Source organism: Acanthopagrus latus, chromosome 19 (genome assembly GCF_904848185.1).
Source record: "Acanthopagrus latus isolate v.2019 chromosome 19, fAcaLat1.1, whole genome shotgun sequence".
Classification (NCBI taxonomy): domain Eukaryota; kingdom Metazoa; phylum Chordata; class Actinopteri; order Spariformes; family Sparidae; genus Acanthopagrus; species Acanthopagrus latus.
The window spans coordinates 16,444,092-16,469,515 of NC_051057.1; the positions used below are offsets into that span (position 1 = coordinate 16,444,092).

A 25,424-nucleotide genomic window follows, 5' to 3' on the forward strand; every position below is an offset into this window, starting at 1 on the left:
TTGTAGTATTTAGTTTATTGACGTTGCACAAAAAGTTATTTTCACATTTCTACTTTTCTTTTTTGTCTTGAAAAATAACCAGTGATTTGACATCAACTTAGATTAATTTTTTTCTCCTCTCTAACCCAGATTAGGAGCAAAAACGTTGATTTTCTTCGCTAACCATGGGCTATGCAATGTCTAACATTTCCTCTCAATCATTTCACATTCTGGTTTTCCTACTTTGGGTCAAATCCAATCACAGTCTCTTCTTCAGCTGCACAGAAGATTGAAATGATCGTACAGTAGCACCTTGAGCAGGAGGGAATCTAACTACCTCTCTATCAACACCGACATCAGATTATGTCAAAAAAAACAAACAAACAACAGCGACTGAAGACTGTGAGTGCCCACAAAAAAAAAAAAAGAAATCTGGATTGTAGTCTCTAGGAAAAAACTGCTACCTTTTTGAAGACTCAAATTTGTTTAAGATGCACTCTCGTAGTAAACATCAAAGCAACACAGAAGAAAAGCAGGAGCTGAGCCGAGCAGACAAAATGTTAAGTTTTGAGCTGTGCGAACACATCATCTTTAAGAAATATGCTTATCAAGCGCTCGTTTCACAATGCATCATTTACACATCTGGTAAAACAAACATACACAAAAGAAGCAGCATATTGTCTAAATGTAGATTTATTGTTGAGGTATGGTAGAACTATGTATAATCTCTGTTTGAAAAGCTTGTGTTGTTACAGCCACACTGTGTAAAATCACTGGGAAAAAAAAAGAATAATAAAACCGCCAATTGTTGGGGAGTGGGGACAACTCGGGGGACGCAACTTACGTTCTCCCTCCCATGATTCATTACACATTTCCCTGGAAGCCTCTGTTTTTTATTTTTTTTATTTTCTTGTGTTGTGGCTCATGTTTGTCACAGTAAGGCTCTGTGCTGAGACACGTCGTCAAGCTCCAGCAACACTGGGACTGTAAACATGTTTCCAATATTACCACTCAGAAAGAAAACAACTTAGAATCAGTACTGATTAACTCCTCTCTTTCCCGGTCGTCATCTGTGCGGCTCTTCCGGTCCCGTGCGATGAAGAATGTAACGGCCGTTTGGTGCTACAGGTGAGGTGGCGATGAAGTGGAGGGGGGGGTTGAGGGTGATGAGGAGGCGTGGCTGGCTCAATTGAAGGCGCAAAGGTGGCGGCATCGTCTAGTCGTCCTTCTCCACTATGACCTCCCCGTGAAGCACTCTTCTCCTCTGCCGCAGCATGTGGAAGTAGAGCTGAGGAAACACTGAGCGGGAAAAAGACAAATGGGATCTGATTACTGTCGGCAGTAATGGCAGGAAAAGTCAACAGGCGCCACGAGACTGTCATGATGATCATCTCAGACAGGACGGGGTTAGTTAATGATTCATAGTGACCTCAGTTAGAATAAAATATAACATAGATGTATCTGGGATTTTGGTTAGATGTCATACCGCTCTCTACATAAGATTCCTGTCTCTAAGAAATAAAGGTAAAATGCCTCAGAATAATCTTAAAAAATCTGATAGGAATGTATTTCTGTGGAAACCTCACAAAGAATATGGTAAATAATAAATGAACTGCATTCATATATAACTTTTCTTGGTCTTGTTGACCACCCAAGCCACTTCACAGCAAGTCGGCATTCACCTATTCACACACACACACGCACAGAACATCTCAGTTCAGTTCAGAAGTACGGTGTCCATAGAACAACATGTCCCAGTTGCATCCGAGTTTAGGTGTCCGCTAAATAGCGTGTCTATATCATATGGCCATTTCCAGCAGTGGCACTCTAGCACAGCGGTCGTAAGCAAGGAGCATTAATAGTAGCAGCCTCGCAAAATATCCAAGAAATACAAGTTGACTCAGAGGGGAGGCAGAATTCAAGTTTGTACTTGAAAGAAGACAAACTTGTTTGTGCTCTTTGTAACGAGGGACAAAGTAATAACATCTACAGCGGCACTTTGATACCAAACACAGAGACAAGAAAGTAAATAAGTAAGAAAACGCCCAAGATTTTCAGTTCAGTTACAGCAGAAGACAAAGCGGCAGTAATAGCCAGATTTTTTTGTGGCTGAAGAAATCGCTTCATCATCAGAGTTTACAATGAGTCAGGCAGCGTATTAATTATGTAAAATCTGTCCTACATTTACAGCCGTCTCTTTGAAGGCAACCGTAATTCTGATGTGATGAAAGTCAATCTGACACCCCTTAATCACCGAGTAACATTACTCATCTTGCTCACTTGTCATGGTAACAGCCACTATTAATGACACGAGAGGCCATTAGCATCAAAGTCTGAACAGTGATCTCAAGGGGGGACTTCATCCTCCTCTACATTTTTAATTCATGGACTAAAAATGCTCCTTACGTGGGATGTAGGACAGCATGACGATGATGAGGCAGTAGTAGTAGTCGAACGATACGTTATACATGTTGGGGAGCCTCATGGAGTACATTCCAGATCTGCGTACGAACGGCAGAGCAGCGTAAATGGTCATCAGCTCTCCGATGACTCCCAGGGGGTACAAGACGATGAAGAGGTTGTATCTGTGAGGGGAAAGATGAGTTTTAACATCCGGCACTGTATTGACACACACACACACACACACACACACACACACACACCTGCAACAAACACTCCTGCAGTTAAAACACACGCATGCACACAAGTCCAAACACTCAAATGCAACCTGGAATGGATGAGTTGACAATAAATGCATGCTACTATTTATGACCTAGCTTAAACTTTGAACAATTTCACGAACAAAAAGTTAGTATAAGAACTATTCACAGGGTATACAACAGTTAAAGTTTTAAAGACTTAACATGAGGATCTTTTTTAATATCTGTATTAAGTGAGAAAAGCAAATTTGGGCTTTTTATAGATCCACAGATTTTAGCCCATTTACTAAAATCTGACAGAAGTAATCCAAAAATACTATGAGCAATAATATCTTTTCAGGTTAAAGAATGTTTTTTTTCTGCCTGTCTGGACGCTCAGCTTTACACAGGTAATTAAACACAATGAATCCAGTCCAGATTTGTGGTTGGAAAACTCTGATATTTGAGACTTTAACAGTCGGCTGCCAAACAGCAGCTGTCTTTTCTTTCAAGACGTTTTCCTGGGCTTTGAATTCCTATCAACAGTGAGCAGGAATTTAAACACAGGTCTGTAGCCAGCGTTCAATCATTGATGTTGGAGATTATCAGCACCACAACACTGGAAAAATCAAAGACACTCCAGCAACAGGGAGCCAAGAAAAAGAGGTTTCTAATGTATTAACAGGAGGAGCAGACAGGAAACAGGGAGATAGAGAGGTATGACATGCAGCTCTTCTCTGTCTCTCTGCTACAACTGCCTGTCACTTCACATACATGTGTGGTGTCCCGCCTCCCTTTGTGACAACACAAGGCCTCTCTAGTGCGACATACGTCACGACTCGGGGCTGCAGGGCTCCTGCATTGAGTCAGGACCGGACCAAAGGCTCGGGGGAGCGTCTCAGCGGATGTGAGAGAAATGTTGGGAGAACATTCCATGACCAAAACAGATGGTCTTAAAAACAGGAGCAGCTGAACATGAGCCCCTCTCCCGGGGGGCCTGGCGTCTCCTCCGTGCTTAAAGAAAGCCGTGAAGCGTGGGGGGCAGGGAGGAGACAGTGACATTCAGGGTACGAGAATCAAAATTTAGACAATAGAGTGACTGGCACAAAACTGGATTCTCTCCTGAGGAGCACGTGATGCAGTGAAGCAGAAGAAAAAAAATCATATTTTCCCGTCGAGCTTCTGTCTGAGGTAACACGGAGACAAAACAATGTCTCGCCTTGTAAACAAGTTGATGTAATATGTAAACTTCAGTATTCTGAGATCTGTAAGATGCCAAGCCTGTGTGTTGGACAGCTATCAATGTGTACAGCTGACGTTCCTCCAAACGACTCCAATTTCAGCTGAGCTACAGTAGCAGAGGGCCAGAACGCCACGTCACACCTGCTCCTCATACAGTAGCAGGCAGGCTGCATTATGTCACTCTACAGTCGATCGTCATCAGGTCCCGCTGATAATCAGTGCAGCTGTTACAGTTCCATTTTTCTTTATGCTGATAATTAAGATAATCATCATGATATGAGACTATATATCGTCTTAGATTATGGATATTGGTCAATCCTGATATGACACAAGAGTTTCTTTTCATGTTTTAAAGGCTGAATTACAATAAAAGTATGTGATTTTCAGAACTTGCAAGACTTTTCATCTTGTTTCAACACTTTCCTTTACTAACTTACTCATTATATCCATATTTATGATTGAAATCATATTATATATAATTAAGCATTTATTTATGCACTCATAATTTGTGAAAATACCAGTATCCATCCATACAATACCCAGGAATTAAGTCCAAAATATCAAGAAATTTGATTTTGTCTGAGACTTTCTGAGCGTAATCAGAGACGAGACAAACCAAGAGACAGCGGTCGTACGACACATATCCTGCCCCTTCCCCCCAAAGGCCAAACTGGGAAACATATCAGCCAATTGAGTTATTGCAGTGGCGTAAGAACACAGTTGAAATTCCCAACAGTTTCCACTTATTTGGTTCTGGCTCTCTCCCTGTGCACTTAGACAGTGGCCTGGTCTTGTTAGCCTGATATAACTGCACACGGAGGCGCTGGCAAGATGGCTGCCGATTGGCAAAATTTCCCTAAAAAATGACTTTGCTGTCAAGCGCAGCAACAAAAAACATGACTGAAAACAAAAGTAAAACTGCTACCAGCTCCACAGCGAACGAGTTAGTTTCAGAGAAGGCAGATGTACAACAAGTAACAGAAATGTAGTATAAGGGGGCAACACAACAAACTTATTTCACTGCCTCAAGCAGAGAAGCAACTGGTTGAGTAGGAGACATTTCAATTTCTTTTTTTTTTTAATTCTTAAATACGTGTTAAAACAGCCATAAATGTCCTCCTGTCTTTTGCACTGTCTGTTCTCAGTGATCATTACTGTCAGAGTACAATGTTAGCGGTTAGTTCGCCCACCACTGACACAGAATGGCTAATGAGGTGCTAATCAATAAACACACACATGCTTCTGCTCTCTGTGTGAGCCAGGTGATACTTAATACACAAACGGCTGAACTACTTCCTGATGTAAAGCCGGTCTAGGCCCGTGGAGGGAAGCATGCCAGAGGTGAGATCGCCAGATCGGCGGCGACATGCTCAGATACAATGTCCGACGCGCTTATGACAATTCAAGCTCATCCCATAGGCTAACGGCATCTCCACCTGGCCCATTTGATGAAGTACGGCAGGTGGTGGAGCAGGCTGAATGTGTAGTAGGAATATCTCGTAATCTCTGTTATCGTCCACACGACCAGGAATAGGATTACACTTTCTTCACTCTGGACCTTCGTTGAGATCAGAAACAAATGGCAGATATACAGAGGAAGGAAGAGGCGTTTACATGAGGCAAACCTGACATGCACTTGTTTGGGAGCAGAGAAAGCAGATATGAAACAAAACAATAAAGTCAAAGGTTTTATGCAACAGATGCTAAAACAGAAACAGAGAAGAAGCCTTGTTTGATTTAATCTGTCCAGGGAGGGAGTGTGAGAATCCATCTTTGCTTAGAGAATATTAGTTATTACTATGACTAGACAGTACAGCCGAGTCTGTGTTGTGATCACCTGTCTGATGCTGTTGGTGATGAACCAAACCATGAAAATCCGTGAACACACTTGCACCCCGGTTACGATCACAGAAGTCCTGACAATTCCTGCAGCAGAGCAGTAACAAAAGAAAAAGACGGCTGAGAGCTGTAGGTGACGGCACGGAAACACATCTGTGCACAAACTATAAACAAAAATCATTACGTACCGATGGCACAATGTCCCACCTGAAAGACAAGACACATATCAATCAGAATCAGAATCTACAGAAAGTATCCTGAACTTTTAGTCCCCGGGATTACTGTGTTGAAGCGCAATGAACAGAAAACTAGGGTGTGGTTTTTCATTTTTAAATGGTGGCTGAAATAAAATGCTGCATATTCTGTGCTCCCCACGAGACAGGGACTTCTGGTGGGGGTAAAATAAAGTCCCCAGTGTCGTCTTCGTTGCAGCAAAAGTCCTGTCCTGTTTTGCCGTTTGCAATCCCTTCCTGTCTCTCTGCGTCACCACTCTTTTTTAGGCATCTGTCTTTGCCTTTTTGTTTTCCCAAAGTGTATTTCTGGTAGCATTAGCTGTCACCGGGAGCTGGAACTGGTAGCTTTCCCTGCGCTATTGCCAGTAAACAGGAGGATCGTTCTCTCTGCGTGTTCATGAGCAGACAGGACAGCCTCTTTATGGAGTTCTCTTTCTGATTGGATAAAGTAGGCAGGGATACAGGAACATTTGTTTTCTCTTTTACTGCATGAGCAGGAGAGGAGGAGAGACATTGGTTACTGACCAAACACTCTTTAACAGCATTGACTGTTGGAATAAAGAGCTATTTAACACTTATTTTAATTTAGACCCTGGCTCCTCCAAAAGTTCCAGTTTCCCTCTGAGGGGAAACGCGGCTTCCTGTGTGGTGCAAGCGACAGCAAACATCGTTCTACTCGAATTCTTACCTCAACTAACGCAAAGGTCTGGAAAAACTTGAGTGTCCTTGCTATACTTCTGTACAGACCCTTGTGTGTGCCTTTCTGGATGTAGAAGCGCATCATCGCCATGGCCAGAACCAGCCACCTGCAGGAGAGAACGGTCATCATGTTATTCAGCTCTGCGTGTACAACTTTATAACACAGTAAACATGTACTTCAAATTCAAACACTAAAATAACTGTATTTCTCACAGCTCTGGCACGTGGATGTCTTTTATTTTAGGAAATATCAAGAGAAATCTTCAGGCAGAACCAAGTCTACACACAAATATACACAAATCCTTCAGTCAGGAGAAAAAGGGAGAGAAACCAAATATTTCTGTCCAGCTGCCTGTTTGTCTTTTTTTCCTGAGTTGTTGCATCAACACTAACAGGCGACATCATTCTGGCACGTGCAGAAGATGTGGCTGCTCCTGCTCTTCCACGTGGTGGAAATAAACAACATGTGCGAGTTACGTGAGAATAAATATTTACGGGTGAGGACAGACTTGATAAAACATGAAGAAATGGGACGATTATAGTGACAAATCGTGGGTGACGCTCAGACAGTGTTTCAATTTTAATACTTTTATCAGAGCTGACTTTTGAACAGTCTGAACTCGTGTTGCAGCTTCAGGGTTATCACGCTGTGTGCACTGGCTCACCTACATTACTGAACTCTACTGAATTATTGATATCAAAGTCAATGTTTATGTCAAGTTTATATCAAGTTTCATGTCTGTCGGGAGGTAACATGTCGTGAAACTATACAGAAAGTGTTTTTTCAGCTAAGACAAGCCTTTTGTTTTCATTCCTTTATGGGTCATTGTAACTGATAATGATAATATTAGTGTAGGTAAAGCCTGAGAGCATCCATTTAGAACAATTCAAAGTTTCACCTGTTTTAAGTTGAAACTTTGTTCTATCATTAAATCCACTAGACAAACGTGTCATTAACAGATGATCACCTGGGGATCATAGTGTCCATTTGGTCAATCTGCCGCACTGTAACACGTGAGACAACAATGAACAAAACTGAAAGGACTGACAGAAGTCAACAACAGCCAACGTTAATGTAAAGCCAGATCAAAAATCTGTATATTCCTTCACTTTGGCAGAGTAAAGGTAGCTAAAGTAGGTTGGAGGCTGAACACTTGACATGCTACCAACATATAATCCAGGTGTAACATTGAAAATCCTTCATAAAAAGTCACGTCACCATCTCCCCAAACTGAACTCCTGTGTAACAGACTACAGCCGTGAAAGATTATCTCACAGAACTGTTAACGGGATCAAACAAAACAGTAAAGAAAATGACCATTATACGTTCTTTAAACCACAGCACATATTTGTAATAGTTCAAACCCCAAAGACATTTAGTTAACAATCAAACAGAAGATACCTCTCACATTTGACAAAGTGGTTAGAGACCTGAAGATGAGGTTATGTCTTTCTTTAAAACAACTGCAAATACAGTTTATTTTATAATCTAATCGGATGCTTTAAATGTTGGATATTCTGAGACAAATACACCAAGTATTCTGTATCTTGACTTGTGTTAACGTATAGAGGATACTGACTTTGTGACTATTTCCATTTCCTGCTACATTGTTCATCATTGCATTAAAAAGGGAAACACTGCACTTTTTGTCTCCACAATTTGTATTTGTTGACTTCACTTGTGAGTTACTGATTGAGATCAATAACACAAAATACAACCAGGTGATTAACTGTGATGTATTATTACTATTGACAAGACTTTGCCCTTTTCCTGACACGTTAGACTGAAGAACTTATCGATTAATCAAGACAGGGTACTCAACAGTGAAAATGGTCATTATTTGCTGCCCTGGATCAACTTTCTTCTGTATTTTATGCCGAAATTGACCTTTTTGCATCATTAAAATCTTTACTTTTCAAAGCCCATATATGTATATGCTCATGCCATTATGTTTACGTTAGATCAATATTGATTACAGAGTTTTGTACTGGTCCAGAATAAAAAAAGACCAGTGAAAAACCTGTAGAGTCCTCTGCTGAAGGGACAGGACAAGTACTGACTCCAATCTGTTTGTCTTATCATATAAACACGACAAAATGTTATATTGTTTATATATTTAAAAAACAAAAACAAATAAAAAAAGTGCCCATTGAGCATTTCAGTGTCCCAGACCGGCCTGAGCTCCAGTGTCAGGCAGTGCGCTCCGGCTATACTTATCACTGCAACTGTCGGCAGCAGTGCGGGCCTTGACGCTGACACCGTGCAGTCAGCCCTATTTGGACACGGCTGCAGCAGCCAGCCCCGTCACTTTCACCAAACAGCCATTCATTCATTTTCCCCCCACACTCTCTCAAATACACCCCTACATTTCTCTGCGATTCTACAACAAAAAAACGAAACAAAAACTAATCTCTCCCTCGAGTCCTTCCTCAGCTCCGCTCGGGGCAGGCAGGCGCTAAATGTGTCGAGCTGAACTGGCACTTTGGACTCACACAGGACTATAAACAGCAACAACACGCTTCAGGTTTTTCAGGGAGCGGTTGGCGAACTTCTGCGCGTTTTTTTCCCTTATTAATAGGCGACCAGGGGGAGGAGGGAGGAGGGGCGGAATGGCGCACGTACCCGGCGGTCATGGCGATGTTGTAGAAGGTGAGCCATGCGGTCGCGACGGCGCTTTTCGTCCTCTTCTTGTTGTTGTTTTCCTTCTCCTCAACCGTGCCGTCGTCCTCGCTGGACGCCATGGTACCGGGGGCAGGGTGGGGAAGTCAGGAGGGGGGGGAGCTGACAGCTGGGGCTGGCAGGGAGGGGAGCAGCAGGGTCATCCATCCATCTATCCGCCCCCGGCGCGCCTCTCTCGCGGGACTAGTGCTGCAACAAGTGCGTGGCCTGCCGGTGGGTTACATCATGTCTCTTTACCTTGTGATAGGAAACTTTTACTCCCACCAGTGTAACGTAACTAAATACATGTACGCAAGTACTGCACTTCTCATATTTGAGGGGCTTTACTGGAGGAGCTCCATTCGCTGGTAGGCAGCTTAACTCCACTACATTCCAAAGGGAAGTACAGGACATGAACATTAATTTTATATTTACCAATACAACCCAGCAGCATGAAGTAGGGATGTTAATGATTAATGAGTAATCGATTAATCGCCCCTAAGTATTTTTAACCGATTAAAAATATATCAGACAACAATCAGTGATGGGCACAAATTCTTCAGAAAGTCTCATGTTTTTTTCTTATCAAATTTATCAAAATAAAACACAAAATACTAGAATGAAGTAGTGCATGTCGTTGAAATACACTGAAATGCCATTTAAAATTACATAAATGAAGTCATTATCGTATGCTGTGTTTGTGTTTTATGTAGCTTGTCATTCTAAGTAACTTGGAGTTTACTTAATTTGTTATTTTAACTCCTGGTGCAGCCTTCTCTGATTCTGATATTTCATCAAATGTAGACCATGTCAGTGGTTCAAACATATCCTTAATGATTAATCGATTAACTCATTGCTAAGGCAGCTGATCATCAAGTATGAAAAAAAGGTGGGGAAAAAAAGTTATATCTCTGGTATGAACAGATGAAACGATTAGTCCAACAAGAACACAACCTGACCCCTGACACATTAAGTGATATGACTGAATAAGATATTTTTAAGTGTTTTTTAAACCCCAGATTATGTCTAGTATGTGTTGCATCATTGTGCAGCCTCAGACATCTAGCAGTTATCACCCTTTGCCACTAGATGGCGGTATATAAATGGGAGAAGTGCCTTTCGGTTTTCAGTGGGATCATGTGTCTTCGGTTCACAGCCACTTGGATGTTGCTGTTACTGTGGGTGTTAATCAGATCCACTTGTGTTTGCTGGTTTTGGATAATGTTGAGGTAGAAAACAGTTTCTAACAGATACAAAGCTATTGAGATCATCAGATCATCAGCGACTGATCAGAAGCATTGATTGGAGCTCTGTTTTCAAGACTAAATCATCACACTGAGATGACTGCAGTTCACATATATCCTTTAGGGTGCACAGTTAGACAAACTTTGTTTGTATCCTGTCTATAAAGAGAGTAAAGGGCCGGTCACATCACCGTCACACCAAGGTACACAATGCCTAGTGCAGTGTAAGCAGTTGGGCGAGCAGAGAGCCAGAGCTGTGCTGTGTGGAAAATGCTAGTGGAGGCAGACAATGCACTGGTCCGAGGCCTGACCAGCCCTCAGAGGGACAGGGGTCGCCTCACTGCGACAACAGCCCCCGTCTCCCTCCCTACTTTTTCTTTTTTTGAGCTACCACAGCATGGGCTCGGGGAGGACGCTGAAGTTTGCCCTGTGCGAGGTGCTGCAGTTTGCAGGCCTGTGTGTGCCACTTTTCATCGTCATGCAGAGGTTCGCCATCATCGTAGCAAAGGTCAAAGCCTCGGCGCAGCCCCCTGGCGACGGCACCACGGCTTACTGGTTGATCGTGGCCTCCTCCATCGCCTATGTCACCTCTACTGCCCTGCTGGTCTGGGTGCCCTTGAAGTACATGGTCTTCATGAAGAAGAAGTTCCTCATTGGGAGGAAGAAGTGGTGAGTTTCTTCAGCTGGGAGCCCGGTGCAGCTCTGACCTCAGACCTGACCAGCTGGGTTGAGTATGAACAGGCCCGGAGCTGGTTTGGACTGCACTTGGCTTGTGAATACCATGAGTTAGCAAGTCCTGCAACTGCCTTTGTCTTCCTTCCTTACTTTTTTTTTGTCTTTCCCTTCCTTTGTGTTTGTATCAGGAGGCCTGTGGCCCTCGTATATGTGATCCTGTCCACACTACCCTGCTTTGCCTTTCTCATCGCCAGCTCTGAGGTACAACACGCTGTGGTTTGTTTTGCCATTTGTGTTATCACATCATTCTATCTGCACCCTGATCCTGAACTGTGACCTTTGTTGTTGCCAGAGTTAGTCTGTAACTGTAGATACTTTGTAGTTATTTGTGTTTATCATCCCAAAAACTTGCTTGACACTTGAAATACTTGCTACGACACCAAAATGATAAGTAGAATAAAGGTGATGATTTGTGAGGAATCTTTTAGTTCCCAGGGGAGGAATATCAAGCCGTATGGATAAGGAGCTACTGATAAGCAGCTTGGTTCCTCTTCCTGTCCGAGCTGCCCTTGTCAAATCATCTGTCCATGAGGCACATTTTCACTTCCTCGCTGGCTGCAGCCCAGGTCCTATTTGCTGTTTTGTGTGGCCCTTTCTAGAGCACCCGGCTGACCTTCTGGCCCCCGCTTATCTGGTGTCTTTTGCGTAAGAGCCATAAATTCTGCTAAGATGACCAGCGTGTCTGCTTTGTTCTGTGTCCTGTCAGCGTGAAGTCCTGACTCAGGCAAATGTCACAGCTGCAAATGATTTGGCCCACAAACCCAGTGCCAGAGGAGCTCAGAAATTTTAGCCACAAATGCAAATGGAGCAAAGGTGAATTGATGGATTGTGTATCTTCTGGTCAAAACTAATGATCTTCTGGCTGTTTGTCCAGGTTCAGATAAATAACAACATGAAAAGTGACACGTTCACGGAGCTCCCCGTATCACTAGTCCTCTTCTCTCTCATCTGTATTGACGTTGTGGAGAGGATACGCCACTGTAGACTGACCGGCCAGGGTGAGCGCAGCCCTCTGAACACATAACACAAATCACTCACTGTAGATCCTGAACTTTCCTCTGCCAACTTCTATAGTGATACCAGCCCGGCTTTACATTGCAGGAGCTCGGAGGGAACAAATGCAGCGAACAGTTCTTTATATCGTTTATCCAGAACAATTTAGAGACCCAGTGTGTACATCTTCCTCTATGCTCTGTGCCTCCAGTTGAAAAGTATTTGTGCAACTGAGGAAATGAGCAGGAAATTTCTCAGCCACTTGTAACATCAGGCAGTGAGGTGTGTTTTTTTTATGTAGTCATCCTTGGAAAAACTAAATCTTTTTGAGAATTTGTATAAAGTCAGCTCTCTCTTATTTTACAGGATCTTTATGATCCTCATGAAGTCTTTTCTTGCAACTTTGGCCAAACATATCTAAAGTAAAATCACGCTGAATGCTATAGTTGTTGTCATTTTAGCTTAAAGGATTCCGTCGTTATCTACTCACAGTCATGCAGACGGAAAGTCAGGAGAAGTTTTGTAGTCCACAAAACATTTCTGGAGCTTCACAGCAAAACAGTGTTGCAGCATTCTGCTAAACAACTGAAGTAGATGGGGGCTTGTTTTAAAGGCGCAATATGTAAGATTTTTAGACATTCAGAAAGTAACTCCAGAAACCTGACCTGACTTCCCATTGTCATGGGGGTGAGTAGGTTTTTGGGTGAACTGCTCCTTCAATTCTCACAAAACAAACCAAACAAACAAACAAAACAACCGTATGAACACCAACAGCACACTAAGACAAGCAACACCAGCAAGTGTAATTTCAGACATAAATTTGTTAAACAGGATTTATATTAATCTCTCCTTTTTTTCTCCCCAGCCAATGACTTGGAGAGAGATGCTGACATCCCCTCCACTGTCCTCACACATGTGGAACAGGTAACACCAGTAGCTCCCATCACTCCAGCTGCGCCGGGGCCAGCTGTGCCCGGGCAAGCAGGGCCAACTCCTACGCAACCAGGAGCGAACCAGCTCAATGACAGGAACCAGAACGGAGCAGGGGCTCGGCCGGAGACCAACGGGACAGTCCCTGGGATACCGGCGAATCCCGGGAGACCGTTTAGTATCTCTGGATTAAGCTCACGATCAGCAAGCACCACAGCGTACCGCATACCTCCGTACGCCTACACGGGTCCGCTGAGGTTCCTGTGTGCCAGCGATGCCCGAGCGGATGTATTTGTGGACAGCTTTATGTTCTGGATGGACACAGTGGAGATGGTGAGGGTGGCAGGACACCCCCTGGTCTACTACTCAGGCTGGGTGTTCCCCATCTATATCTTCAGCTACCTGTCTTGCCTGCGTGTGGTGGTCATGCCCCACAGCCCCCTGCTTTCCTCACTAGGAGTGGCCGTACAGGACTTACCCTTCTTCTTCGTGCGCGTCGGCCTCATTGCCTTCTTCGGCTTTGTCACGCCGCTCCTCTATCTGATGAAGAACCTGTTGGTCTGCCTGGCCTTCGTCTACTTCAACTTTATGACCAAGCTGAGGGTCTTCAACACAGAGAGGATGTTCTTTTGAGACCAACACTTCAAGCAAAGACAGTGAAACACCACGACATCTTGTAGTAGTCGGCACAATCAGGAAGTGTAGGATGCTAGGATTCAGGATGTGGTTGCACCAGCTCTTCGCAAAGTTAGTTAGCGTATAACTTGAGATTTTATAAAGCAGAGAATCACTAAATAAAACAGGTTGGACAACACAATACTTTAGCTTCCATAAATATGTTTAACCAGTGCAAAGATTATAACTGTTATGTGGGTTCACAACTGAACTAGCTAACTAACGTTAGCTTTTACATGAGACACGATAAAAGGTTGTTTGAAGAAGATTTTAAAAAAACAACAGAATAACACGAAGTGGTAAATGTTAGTGGTAAATAGTCATGAATTTAAAACCGGTAACTTACGCAGAGAAACTTTGGAGAGTTTAGACCTGTTAGGCACTGTTAGCTAACTGAACTCGCTAACTGGCATAACTTGCGTAAGCTTGCTAACGCTGCAGCCGCAACATTTAGGTTACCATGATCTTAAACGCCCTACTTATTCCAAAAATGCATGAATACTACTATTTTACTTATCGTTTGGCCCCATAAAAACAAAAAACCCCAAAATGATTTTTACTACTTCTACCACAAACTAAGACATTCCTTAAGTTCTAATGGTCCAACTCAGTTTAGTAAATTACTAACTAGCCAAAAACATTCAAAGAAATCCAAACGTAAACTTTAGCAAATGGGCTAAAGAAAAGCTGGTACAACCAAACCAAAGTACGAATTTGGGTATGTGACACAGAAGATTTATTTTTTATTAAAATGCATCATGGTACTTTTCACAGGCCAAAAGGGAGCTCTTAGGCAATGTTTTCCCAATGTGTCAAATAACTGTTGTGTTGTAAATTATATACCTTCACGTACAAGTAAACTTTTTTTTTTTTTTACCCCTCAATACCCCTCCCCCTCACCAAGCATGGCACTTTGGGAATGTACCTGTAATGTCACTTGAGATTTTTTGGAAGACTTTTTTTCTACCATCATAAAGTGCGGTGAATATGTAAAAGCATAAATCCATGTTGTTTATATTAGGTTTTTCTTTGCCAAGTTATTTTCACAGAAGAAAAACAAAGTGTGAGTTTGTATCACTGATACATATATTTTGGTAAGATTAATAAAGAAAATCATTAAAATATATGTTTAAAGTGTCACTAGTATGATTCATGTATGCAGAATATACTGACATGAACTCAGAGTACTTACGGTATATGTTTTTGACCTCTGTTCAAACCTTTCACACTGGAATTCCTCCTCTTTGCTTCTCAATCGCTCCCCCAGAGGACAGGTTTCCTGTCGTTATTCTGCAAAACACTCTCATCATGTCCCTTCCCGCAATCCTACATGGCAGTGACAGAAAGAAGACACAATGTCATAACACATTTACAAACTGATGCAATTCAGCACAACAGCACTGCAAGGAAAAAAAGGCACACGGTTAGGGAAATAAACATGTTCAGAACAAGATAAAATGGCACAAACAAAACAATCGAATCAATTAAAATCACAATATGAAAAAAAAACTTATTGCTGAGATGTTTCAATCAAATTGCACATATTTTCATTATTTTATGTTAATGTTCCACCTCATGACAGTTCCCTTGTGATAACCCTTTTGTTAAGTTAAACATAAAAAAAAAATGTGTCACAATGTTGTGTCTTCCTAACCCACTACAGCCCACTTATACTTAATTTTGTATTTTTAGTAACCCTTTTTCAAAAAAGCTTGCATTTTACATTATTCTGCACATGCTGTACATCCCCTACAGGTGGCTTTCACAATCATCAAAGTAATATTTGATATCTGATGTAGTTACTTTCACTTAAGAATGACTTTCGAGTACTTTTTACACCACTGGTCAGACTTGTGAGCACAGTTATGTGCAGAACTTGAAAACTTCTGACTCCTAGTGGCAATTTAAAGAAAGACTGAACCAGGGCAACTGGACCCAGTAACTGCAGCCTTGTGACTCTCAGTCCCAGAGACCTGATAAGTCTTCAAAGATTGCAGACGACATAGATCTAATGAGACTTTAATGCACAATTTGCAGTTACAGATACTCCATTTTGTGTTTTATCAAGCATCGTCCGTCCAATGATCCGTTATTTCACAGGTCAGCTTGTCCTGTCACCTCGTTTGTCTGTGCAGCATTGCCGGGCATCTCTGCAGCATGAGACCAAAGTGGTCAGATCGCCACTCATTTCCTCCAATAGGAAGCAGGATTTCCTCCTGTTCTCTCTTTCTACTGACTTGTATCATCGCTGCACTCCTCACCCAAAGCCTCGCGGACCTCCTGGGGACTACTATCCCACGAAAAACCCTACATCAGCAAACCTCATTTAATCCTCATTTACTCTGGCACAGACGCCTGCACATTCCTGATCATCCTCTTAAATCCTGTGACACCTGATACTACTCAAAGGAAGTGTTGCTGACTGACATGTATTCTCTGGGTTCATTAGCTCGGCACAGATTTAGCACCGAAGAGCTATTTATAAAAGATCAAAAATCAAACATGAACTTCATAGATTAAAGCCCACTTGGATAAATTAATTCCACCAAACCATCACCCTTTTTTTCTCTTTTACCTTTGATTTATTCAAAATAGATTTATAGTTCCAGCCTGACATGATGAGGCTCCTTGAAGCTATCGTCGGTGACTTTCAGTTTCTTGCTTTACAGTGTAAAGTGAGATCAGATGGCTCGCTCTCCACTTCCTGTCGTCCTTTCCTCTGCCAGAAACTCTGTGGAAGCTCATGGAAATTGCTGTCGTCCGAACAACCTTTGCTGCCCATGTGACAGGATATCCATCAGTGTCATTAAGAGGGGAATGCAGCATGTCTCTGTGTCACACACACCTTAACACACACCAGACCTCTTCTCTCATGACAGGAAAACTCTTCCACAGTTTCGTCCACCGCTGAGTGCACACTACACACTGAGGATAATGTTACCCTGTTTAAACTTTGCTGTGGTCCTCTGTCTCCTGCAGGTCCTCTGCATTACCGCTGACATAGGTAAGTTCTTCGTCTTTTTAAAGCAGTCAGTTTAATTTGCAATCGTCATGCTGAAGCTGTTCTGCTCTCCTCCAGACAGCGGCTCCTTCCTCATCTACAACGAGAACCACAACAAATGCATCAAGGTGGAGACCGCCACCTCCATCACGGTGGCCCAGTGCGATCCTCACGCCAAAGAGCAGCAGTTTCGTTGGGCCTCCGAGTCGCGCATCCTCAGCCTTAAGCTCAAGCTCTGCCTGGCGGCGACAGAAATTACAGACTGGGTGAAGGTGGTCCTCTTTGAGTGTGATGAGAGTAATGTCCTCCAACACTGGCAGTGCAAGAATGAGACCCTGTTTGGCCTGAAAAACGAGGACCTGCACTTAAACTGGGGCAACCGCAATGAGAGGAACATAATGATCTACAAAGGCTCGGGGCTCTGGAGTCGCTGGAGGATATTTGGCACCCGGGGAGACCTCTGTTCAATGGGGTTTCAAGGTAGGAACTGTGGGCACATGATTGTTTTACAACTGTAACTGGAATGAGCTTGTTTTATTCTTATAAAGGTTGGAGGGTGTATAAAAGTGCACTGTGTAAGATACTTGATAGTGGATTCTCATTTTGAGTTTGTCAAACACCAACGCTTTGGGTTTGTGTCAGGAGTTTGTGGAAATGAGACTTGACAGTCGTGTTACAGTGTTTGTTGTACAGAATCTTTCCATGCTGGAGACTGTTCTCAGGAATTTTATCTTTCAAGTAAAGAAAATACATTTTTCACAAGTAATACTATATTCATCATATTGTGCTTTCTAGGGTTTAGTTTGGCTCCTAATAGCTTTTATTCTGGGTTTTCTAGACACATAATTACTGTTAATCAGACCCCAATTTACAAAAAGGGGCAGGTTGTGGTCCCTCAATTTTGTGTCCTGGAAATTACATTACACGCCTTATTAATTCCCTGTAATTACATTTTGTATCAATGCGAGACAATGTTTACTGGAGTGCACGGTCACTCCAGAGTCCAGCATTTCAATCCAGACCTGACTGTTGTTAGGTTTAACAAAATCACTTTGGTTAAGATTAGAGTATGATTGTGATTCCAGCTAAATCTTACTGCTATTAAAAGGTTGCTGAAAGATTGTGTTCTGTATTCTGTGTAAGTACAGTCATAAGAAATACAGTATTTACAGATCATATCATTAAAACACAAAACATGGTGTTGTTTAAACTGAGGAGTGCATGCTTCAGGCTACATCTCTATTCAAGAAAGCCTTCAAGCACATTATAATATCTTTAGATTCCTGAAAGTTTAGAGCAGAAACAGATCCTGGTAAGTCTGCTGGCTGACTGTTGGACTTGAACCCATCTGTGACTCTGAGTAAACTAGTCTTGTCTCTAAATTAGGGCAATCTGAGAAACCAAACCACTTTGGAGATACTGTGTCAAGAGCAAGCTTCAAGTTGTCATTTTACATTACACATACGCGCGTTCTAATGGTTTTACTTTTGCTACACCAATTTTCGATAACCTTTACATTCCTGTTCTGTGTGTCCTCAGAGATTTTCACATTAGGGGGCAATGGCTTCGGAGCGCCCTGTCAGTTCCCATTTAGGTTTGCAGAGAAGTGGTACGCTGAATGCACAAGGGAAGGCCGCGCAGACGGACAGCTGTGGTGTGCAACCGAGCGGGATTACGATAAACAGAGAAAGTGGGGCTTCTGTCCCACGAAAGGTGAGTGCGAGAGGCATATTTCAACCATGTCACATTGATATGAACTTATACATAAATATAAAGATCTGACTGGGCTTTCATTGAAGAGGTCAGCACTAACAGGTCTGGTTTCTGACCCTCCTCCTATCCTGCAGTAGTACAGCAGTACCACTTCCTCTCATGAGATGTCAACACAGCACTGCTCTTGTTTTCCTCTTCAGACAGGCCTGTCTTTGCCATGACACTGCTCTAAAACTGGGACAGGAAAGGGACATAAAAAAGAAAGCAGGCTCACTTTTACTCTTGTTTTTTATGTAACAAAAACACCTGACGTTCTTAATATATCTATTTTTCTAGTTTTTAGTTACTTTTGTCCTTAAAATTCATTAAGCTCAACAGGTATTATTCTACATTTACCTATTTTTTTTACATTTTTTTTTACTACTTTGTGTCTCATATTGCAGGAACCTCAGGCTGGGACACCGACCCGGTCACAGGGGTTGAGTATCAGAGGAACGCACTGTCAGTGTTGACGTGGCATCAGGCCAGGAAGAGCTGCCAGCAGCAAGGAGGAGACCTCCTCAGCATTGTAGAGCTACACGAACAGTCATACATCTCAGGTAGGAAAGTCAGACTTGTAGCAGTTATCCATGTAACAGTATCGAACACTGATAGCAATATAACGTATGTGCTGACACAGGGTTGACGAATACATTGGGAACGTCGCTGTGGATTGGACTCAACAGCTTGGATTTTGAGAAAGGATGGCAGTGGAGCAACGGAAACCCTTTCAGATATTTAAACTGGGCTCCAGGTTAGTGAAGTCCGGACTTTGTTTGACCGATCCATTGACCCAAATCTACTTGGACTTTCAAACTGTTTATACTACATTACCTTAATGATTGGACTGAATCATGTGCACACAATTTGAAAGTCTGAAAGTTATTTGTTCTCACTTTGAAGGAACTGGGCTCAGATGGATTTTCAGTGAATTTCCACATTAAAAACAATTCATATGTTGTTTCCAAAAGGTCATCCCTCATCAGAACCCGGGCTTACCTGTGCAACCCTTAATGCTGGAAAAGCCTCAAAATGGGAGAGCAGCTCTTGCGACAAGAAACTTGGTTACATTTGTCGCAAAGGAAACTCTACCAGTCTGCCCACAATACCAAGTAAATACATCCCAAACAATCAGAATCTGGTTTATGTGTCGCAGTGGGTCTTTATTCTCACCTTGGCTTGTCTCTATCCGCAGGCAAAGACCAGCCCAGCTTCTGCCCCAGTCACTGGGTTCCATACGCAGGTAACTGTTACTACCTGGAGAGGAATAAAAAGATGTGGAGGGACGCTTTGGCTGCGTGTCACAAAGAGGGTGGAGACCTGGCCAGCATACACAACATCGAAGAGCAGAGCTTCATTATATCTCAGTCTGGATACTGTAAGTGTGCAATAAGTCTTTTTTCCCCAGCAAACTTTTTGACTTATTTATCTATTTTACACTTAAGTTTTTGTTAAGATTAAACTGAGGCAATATTCTGCATGTATTATTTAGGTTTTGCAGCGCTTGTGAGTTAATTTTACCATATCTGACCAATCTAACATCCACATGTGTGTTTTGAACCCTCAGTACCGACGGATGTTCTCTGGATTGGCTTGAACGATCAGAGGAACCAGATGCTGTTTGAATGGTCCGATCGCTCGCCTGTGACCTTCACGCAGTGGGAGACTGGTGAGCCGTCTCATGTCACCAACCTCCAGGAGGACTGTGTCCTCATCAGAGGAAAGGTAACACCAACCACTGTCCGAAAGCAAAGGCCACAAAGAAAAGTGATGATATAATACGAGCGGTGCTGTTCTTCGATACAGGACGGGAGCTGGGTTGACCACATGTGTGAGAGGGCGTATGGATACATCTGTAAGAAGAAGGCCTCCACGAAGCCAGATGAAGGCGCCCAAGAGGAAGCCAACCCAGGCTGCAAGCTTGTGAGTCTAATTTAAACGTTGAGTTCAATTGTACAACAAAGCCTTTATCCGATGTTTTGTCTCACAGTGTTTTGGATTATTTTAAGGGCTCCATCAGGTATGGATCGTATTGTTACAACATTGGGTCAGAGAAAAAAACTTTTGATGATGCAAAGCGGGCATGTGGAGAGGCCGGAGGAAACCTGGTGGACGTGGCTGATAGGTAAATTACAGTCATATTTTCACTCTATTTTCAAAGTATTTAATCGTTTTGATTAGCTTAAGTTTTAAGACAAGAGTTGAAGTTTAGGTTTTAATTCTTAATACATTGGAATATTGTGTCTATGTGTTTAAATCTTATTTTTTCTTTTGGGAAATTAAGTCATTTTGCTTCATGGCATCAAAAATACATTTCTATTATCCAGGCAATACATTTTGCTGTGTTAAATTAATTTTATCACTCAACGTTTCCTGGTTTGTTTGTTTGTTTGTTTGTTTTTAATTTCCCTTTAATGCAGATATGAGAACGCCCTCTTGGTCAGCATGGTGGGTTTGAGACCAGAGAAGTACTTCTGGACAGGTTTATCCAACACAGCCGACAAAAGCACATTTAGATGGACCACCAGAAGACGAGTAACATTCACTAATTTCAATGTGGGCATGCCAGGTAAAACACTCTTCTCCTCAGCTCTGCTCTCTCTGCTTCTAACCATTCTCATATTGTCTGATGTCAGTCCTCCATTTTCGTCAAGACTTAAACAACCATTAGTTGGATTGTCATGAACTTAAATTCATGTTTACAATAAATTGTAGTTGTAATTTATGAGGAGTTATTGGTTACTGTTTGTAAACACACCACTGAAATTTGGATTGGATTCCAAGCGGAATAGTGCATGGATCTTGACCCAAAAAAAACAAAAATCAGTCATATTAAGGTGACTTGTTTCCGTGAGTACAAAAAGAGCCTGTTATCCCTTGGATGAAGTATCTATAAAATTATCTCTAAGATATTCTATACACTGAAACATGTTATACAAGTGTCATAACTCCTGTTACAAATAATGGAGGCTGCAAGCGTAGCATCAGCGAGTGTGCAGCCGAGATTTATTTGTTTTTTCCCATGTCCTTTGCTGTGTTTAAAAAAAGACAGGCACCAAGGATGCGTTGCCATGACAACTGGGGTTTTTGCGGGATTATGGGATGTTGTCAGCTGCAGCAACAAGGAGAAGTACATCTGTAAGAAACCAGCGGAGGGTGTTCATGTGACAACCGTTCCACCCACCACCCCGGCCCTGAGCTGTGAGGCCGGGTGGACTCCTGCTGGCAGAAGAAGTGTCTGCTTCAAAGTACGAGGACAAACTGAAATACTTTTTTTTTAGTTGTATAAGTGCATAAAACTCATACTGACTGATTTTTCCATTTCTCTCCTTAAAAAGCTTTACAAAAAAACAAAAACTCACAAGAAGACTTGGCAGGAAGCGCGGGACTTCTGCAAGGCCATCGGTGGGGATCTGATGAGCGTACACAGTAGACAGGACCTGGAGAACGCTCCGTATGTTGGCTAACAGTTTGTATATAGTGCATATAAAAGCAATCACCCACTTGGAAGTTTTCTCCTTTCATTGCTTTCAAATTGAATCAAATTGAATATAATTGATGTTAAAGGGAAATCAGAATATTTTTTATAGGCACTGTAAGTCAAATATTGTATTATGCTTCTCAGCCATTCAAGTAATCATTTTTTTCTTATGTCGTAAAGGTTTCATTCCTCTGACGCAGCCTGGATCGGCTTCAGCCTGGGTACCAATCAAGGATTTGTCTGGAGTGATGGCTCAGCTGTAAGCAGCAGTTTATTGTTCTCACACTTCTCTCAATGTCAGTCTCAACCCTGGCCTAATTTTGTATATTTCCAACAACTGTGGGCCAGTCAGACTATGAGAACTGGGGCTACGGTGAACCAAACAACCACAATGACATTGAACACTGTGCAGAAGTCCATTTATACTACGGACGACACTGGAATGATGCGCACTGTGAGTCCACCAATGACTGGATCTGCCAGATACGTAAAGGTAACACTGACCAGCCTCATCACAGACCTCTGGTTTACATAAAGACAATTGTCCACGGTAGCCGTGATGTGAAATTAGAGCTTCGCACTGCTGGTAAGACCTTTTCTTCATGGTTCTTGTACTTTCAGGTGTGACTCCAAAACCTGAGCCTGTCCACATGGAACCAGGTAGGTTTCAGCAGTGGCTCTTCCTAAAAACAGCCCCCTTCATTCCTTAATTTAATTTCCTTGATTTCATTGATTGATTTACTTACATCTTTCTCTTTTACCACTTATCTTTTTCGTCAAGCTCGCAGCACTGCTTTAGGAATGGCAATGTTGATCTTGATCTGTCAACTACTTATTGTGATTAAAATGTCTCAAGCTTTGAGACGGATTGCCATTACATTTTGCACATCTGTGGTTCCTGAAGGATAAAGCATTGTGATCTCTTTATTGCTAATTGCCAAATGTTAGCATCCCTTTACTAAAAAGCTGAAAACAGTCAGCATTGCACATTATACCTTATATCTGTGCATGTTAGCATACTGACATTAGCACTTAGCCCAAAGCACCCCTGTAAGTACACACTCACAAAGCTTCAAGTGTGTCGGTAGCCTTGATTTTCATTAATTCCTAATGCTGCACTGCTGCTAAACGTTATGGTGTTCACTGAAATTACCCAGATTTGTTGGTTGACATAGCAAGCAAATAATGGTCTTGTGATGGTTACAAACAGTGGTTTCACCTCACTATAACGGCATTATGCCCTCCAGATAAAAAAGTAATTTTATACAGATGTAATGTGAACGTTAAATGATTCGTACTGTTGAAATGTTATAATACATATGAAACAATTGTAATTCTTGGTTTGTAGAAACTTACTATGCTGATATTTAATTCTGGCAACTGGCCTGCCTGATAACAGTTTTGTTTCTTTTGCAGTTTACAACAAAACAGAAGATGGCTGGATTATATACAATGACACACATTACTTCATCAACCATGACGTCCTAGATATGGAAAGTGCTCGAGCCTACTGCAAAAAGAACTTTGCTGACCTTGCAGTCATCACAGGGGATAGTGAGAGGAAGTTCCTCTGGAAACGGGTTAGAAATTCTGAATTTTCTTTTTCATTAACTTGTTGATTGTTTTCAAAAATCGGTTGTGGTGACAAAAGTACTTTAAACCTTTTTGATTTAACTATAATGTGATGTGTCTCTTCTGTTCCAACAGATACAAAAAGGCTCCGTGGGACAGTTCTACATTGGGATGACAGTGGATTTAGATAAATCATTTAGGTAAATTACACTACATTGTTTAGGGCACACTAATTTGTATATGCTCTATTAACTAGATCAAGTCTGAAATTTAAAAAACATGCTGAACAGATTTTTATTGTGCTCTATTTTCAGCTGGGTGGATGGCACCCCTGTAACTTACACTGCATGGGATAAAAATGAGCCCAACTTTGCTAATAATGATGAAAACTGTGTGACTATATACCAGAACATGGGTAAGTCACTGCATACTGTGTTGGTTTCATATAGATGAGCTAATCTAACCTAACCCAACATAATAAGTAATTTAATATTAATGTTTATTCATTTTTTTCTCCGTGAATTCTGCACATAAAGGGTACTGGAATGACATCAACTGTGGTCTGGAACTACCTTCTATTTGCAAAAGGAGCAGTGATTTTGTCAATACAACATCGGCCCCTACAACTATTCCTACAGGAGGATGTTCACCAGGGTGGATACCTTTCCGAGGAAAGGTAATGATGGCTAGAACACACTTTAATCGAGACAAAGGTTTACTTACACTTGACTTGATTTACATTCTCAAACGTACTAAAAACTGTCCTGCTCAGATATGTGTCCCTATTTTTTCACACCGATTGCCTACTGTCCCTCTTTTGTTAATCGAAAACACTGTGCAAATTCCTTGTTTTCACAGTGCTATAACATTTATGTGGGGAATGACAGTAAGAAATGGCAGGAGGCCAGGACGTTTTGCCGAAGCCAAGGGGGAAATCTAGTTTCTGTCCTCAGTCAAGGAGAACAAGGTGAGCATTCGAGCGATGTGTTGCTTATATGTCCTTCGTGGTTTTCTGCAAAGGTTGATTTCATTCTGCAATGAATGATTCTGAATCAAAAATCTTTCAAATTAGCTTTCACTTTCAACTATCTATATTCAAAGGCCTTTAGTTTGGATCCTTTATTGCTTTTCTTTAGGGAAGAGGGTTTACTCATGGGGGAATACTGAACTGATAACATTGCCAGAGATCTTTTTTGATGTGCTTGGGAAGATGATTTACTCTGGAGAGATTTGAGAAACCCAACTGTTGTTTATAGTTAAAACACTGAAAGGAAGTATTTTCTGTTGAACACTTTGAACTGATATAATAATATATGGTGAACATAATTTGTATTTGCCTAACTCTAACCTGTAGAAAAGCTATAAAATGTTGTAAAAGAATTTAAAAATGCAATGACAGTCGTAAGGGAATAAAAAACAATGGTTTGTTGATCTGTACAAACAATAGCATGCTGTACCTTTACTGTACTGAGAAAAATGGCACTCCTTGTAAATATTACACAATTTCAGGGAGTTACAGATCGACTGTTTCTTTCTTTTTAGCTTTCCTAACAACACAGTTGATGAAATACAATGAGGATTTGTGGATCGGCATGAATGATGTCAACTGGGAGATGCACTTTTTGTGGACGGACGGCAAAGGCGTTCTGTACACCAACTGGGCCAAAGGGCATCCCACATCCACGCCAGACGGACGATATGCATTTATGGATGAGGTTATTTCAAATTCAATATCCAAATCTGTCTCTATC

General features: G+C 41.9%; 3 protein-coding genes across 5 annotated transcripts in view; 2 read left to right on the forward strand and 1 right to left on the reverse strand.

The window, feature by feature from the left end:
- Positions 1-19,880, reverse strand: hacd1 (3-hydroxyacyl-CoA dehydratase 1). Of its 2 annotated transcripts, XM_037078548.1 has the most exons (9): positions 19,794-19,880; positions 15,060-15,193; positions 13,671-13,797; positions 6,621-6,738; positions 5,888-5,906; positions 5,698-5,786; positions 5,297-5,418; positions 2,386-2,564; positions 1-1,278 (listed from the first exon to the last, which is right to left on the reverse strand). In XM_037078548.1, the coding sequence occupies exons 4-9, from the start codon at positions 6,720-6,722 to the stop codon at positions 1,196-1,198; spliced, it is 594 nt and encodes a 197-aa protein (XP_036934443.1). In that variant the 5' UTR covers positions 6,723-6,738; positions 13,671-13,797; positions 15,060-15,193; positions 19,794-19,880; the 3' UTR covers positions 1-1,195. The 2 variants fall into 2 exon arrangements, with proteins under 2 accessions (XP_036934443.1, XP_036934442.1); XM_037078547.1 differs by lacking the exons at positions 13,671-13,797; positions 15,060-15,193; positions 19,794-19,880 and adding an exon at positions 9,255-9,465.
- On the forward strand, positions 9,431-15,047 carry LOC119008361 (transmembrane protein 236-like). 2 transcript variants are annotated; one of them, XM_037078544.1, is made up of 5 exons: positions 9,431-9,524; positions 10,931-11,203; positions 11,398-11,470; positions 12,144-12,267; positions 13,128-15,047. In XM_037078544.1, the coding sequence occupies exons 2-5, from the start codon at positions 10,932-10,934 to the stop codon at positions 13,823-13,825; spliced, it is 1,167 nt and encodes a 388-aa protein (XP_036934439.1). In that variant the 5' UTR covers positions 9,431-9,524; position 10,931; the 3' UTR covers positions 13,826-15,047. The 2 variants fall into 2 exon arrangements, with proteins under 2 accessions (XP_036934439.1, XP_036934438.1); XM_037078543.1 differs by lacking the exon at positions 9,431-9,524 and having other exon boundaries at positions 9,528-11,203.
- Positions 16,689-25,424, forward strand: part of mrc1a (mannose receptor, C type 1a) — a 12,282-nt gene continuing 3,546 nt past the window's right edge. The window contains exons 1-22 of the mRNA XM_037078517.1: positions 16,689-16,871; positions 16,947-17,348; positions 18,408-18,581; positions 19,025-19,180; positions 19,261-19,374; positions 19,592-19,732; positions 19,816-19,998; positions 20,188-20,345; positions 20,427-20,543; positions 20,630-20,745; positions 21,041-21,189; positions 21,669-21,868; positions 21,959-22,074; positions 22,282-22,360; positions 22,450-22,594; positions 22,723-22,761; positions 23,518-23,681; positions 23,809-23,873; positions 23,988-24,088; positions 24,210-24,349; positions 24,532-24,640; positions 25,216-25,388. Of these exons, the coding sequence (XP_036934412.1) occupies positions 16,802-16,871; positions 16,947-17,348; positions 18,408-18,581; positions 19,025-19,180; positions 19,261-19,374; positions 19,592-19,732; positions 19,816-19,998; positions 20,188-20,345; positions 20,427-20,543; positions 20,630-20,745; positions 21,041-21,189; positions 21,669-21,868; positions 21,959-22,074; positions 22,282-22,360; positions 22,450-22,594; positions 22,723-22,761; positions 23,518-23,681; positions 23,809-23,873; positions 23,988-24,088; positions 24,210-24,349; positions 24,532-24,640; positions 25,216-25,388 (3,111 nt within the window). The 5' untranslated portion in view covers positions 16,689-16,801. The remainder of the gene's footprint in view (positions 16,872-16,946; positions 17,349-18,407; positions 18,582-19,024; positions 19,181-19,260; positions 19,375-19,591; positions 19,733-19,815; positions 19,999-20,187; positions 20,346-20,426; positions 20,544-20,629; positions 20,746-21,040; positions 21,190-21,668; positions 21,869-21,958; positions 22,075-22,281; positions 22,361-22,449; positions 22,595-22,722; positions 22,762-23,517; positions 23,682-23,808; positions 23,874-23,987; positions 24,089-24,209; positions 24,350-24,531; positions 24,641-25,215; positions 25,389-25,424) is intronic.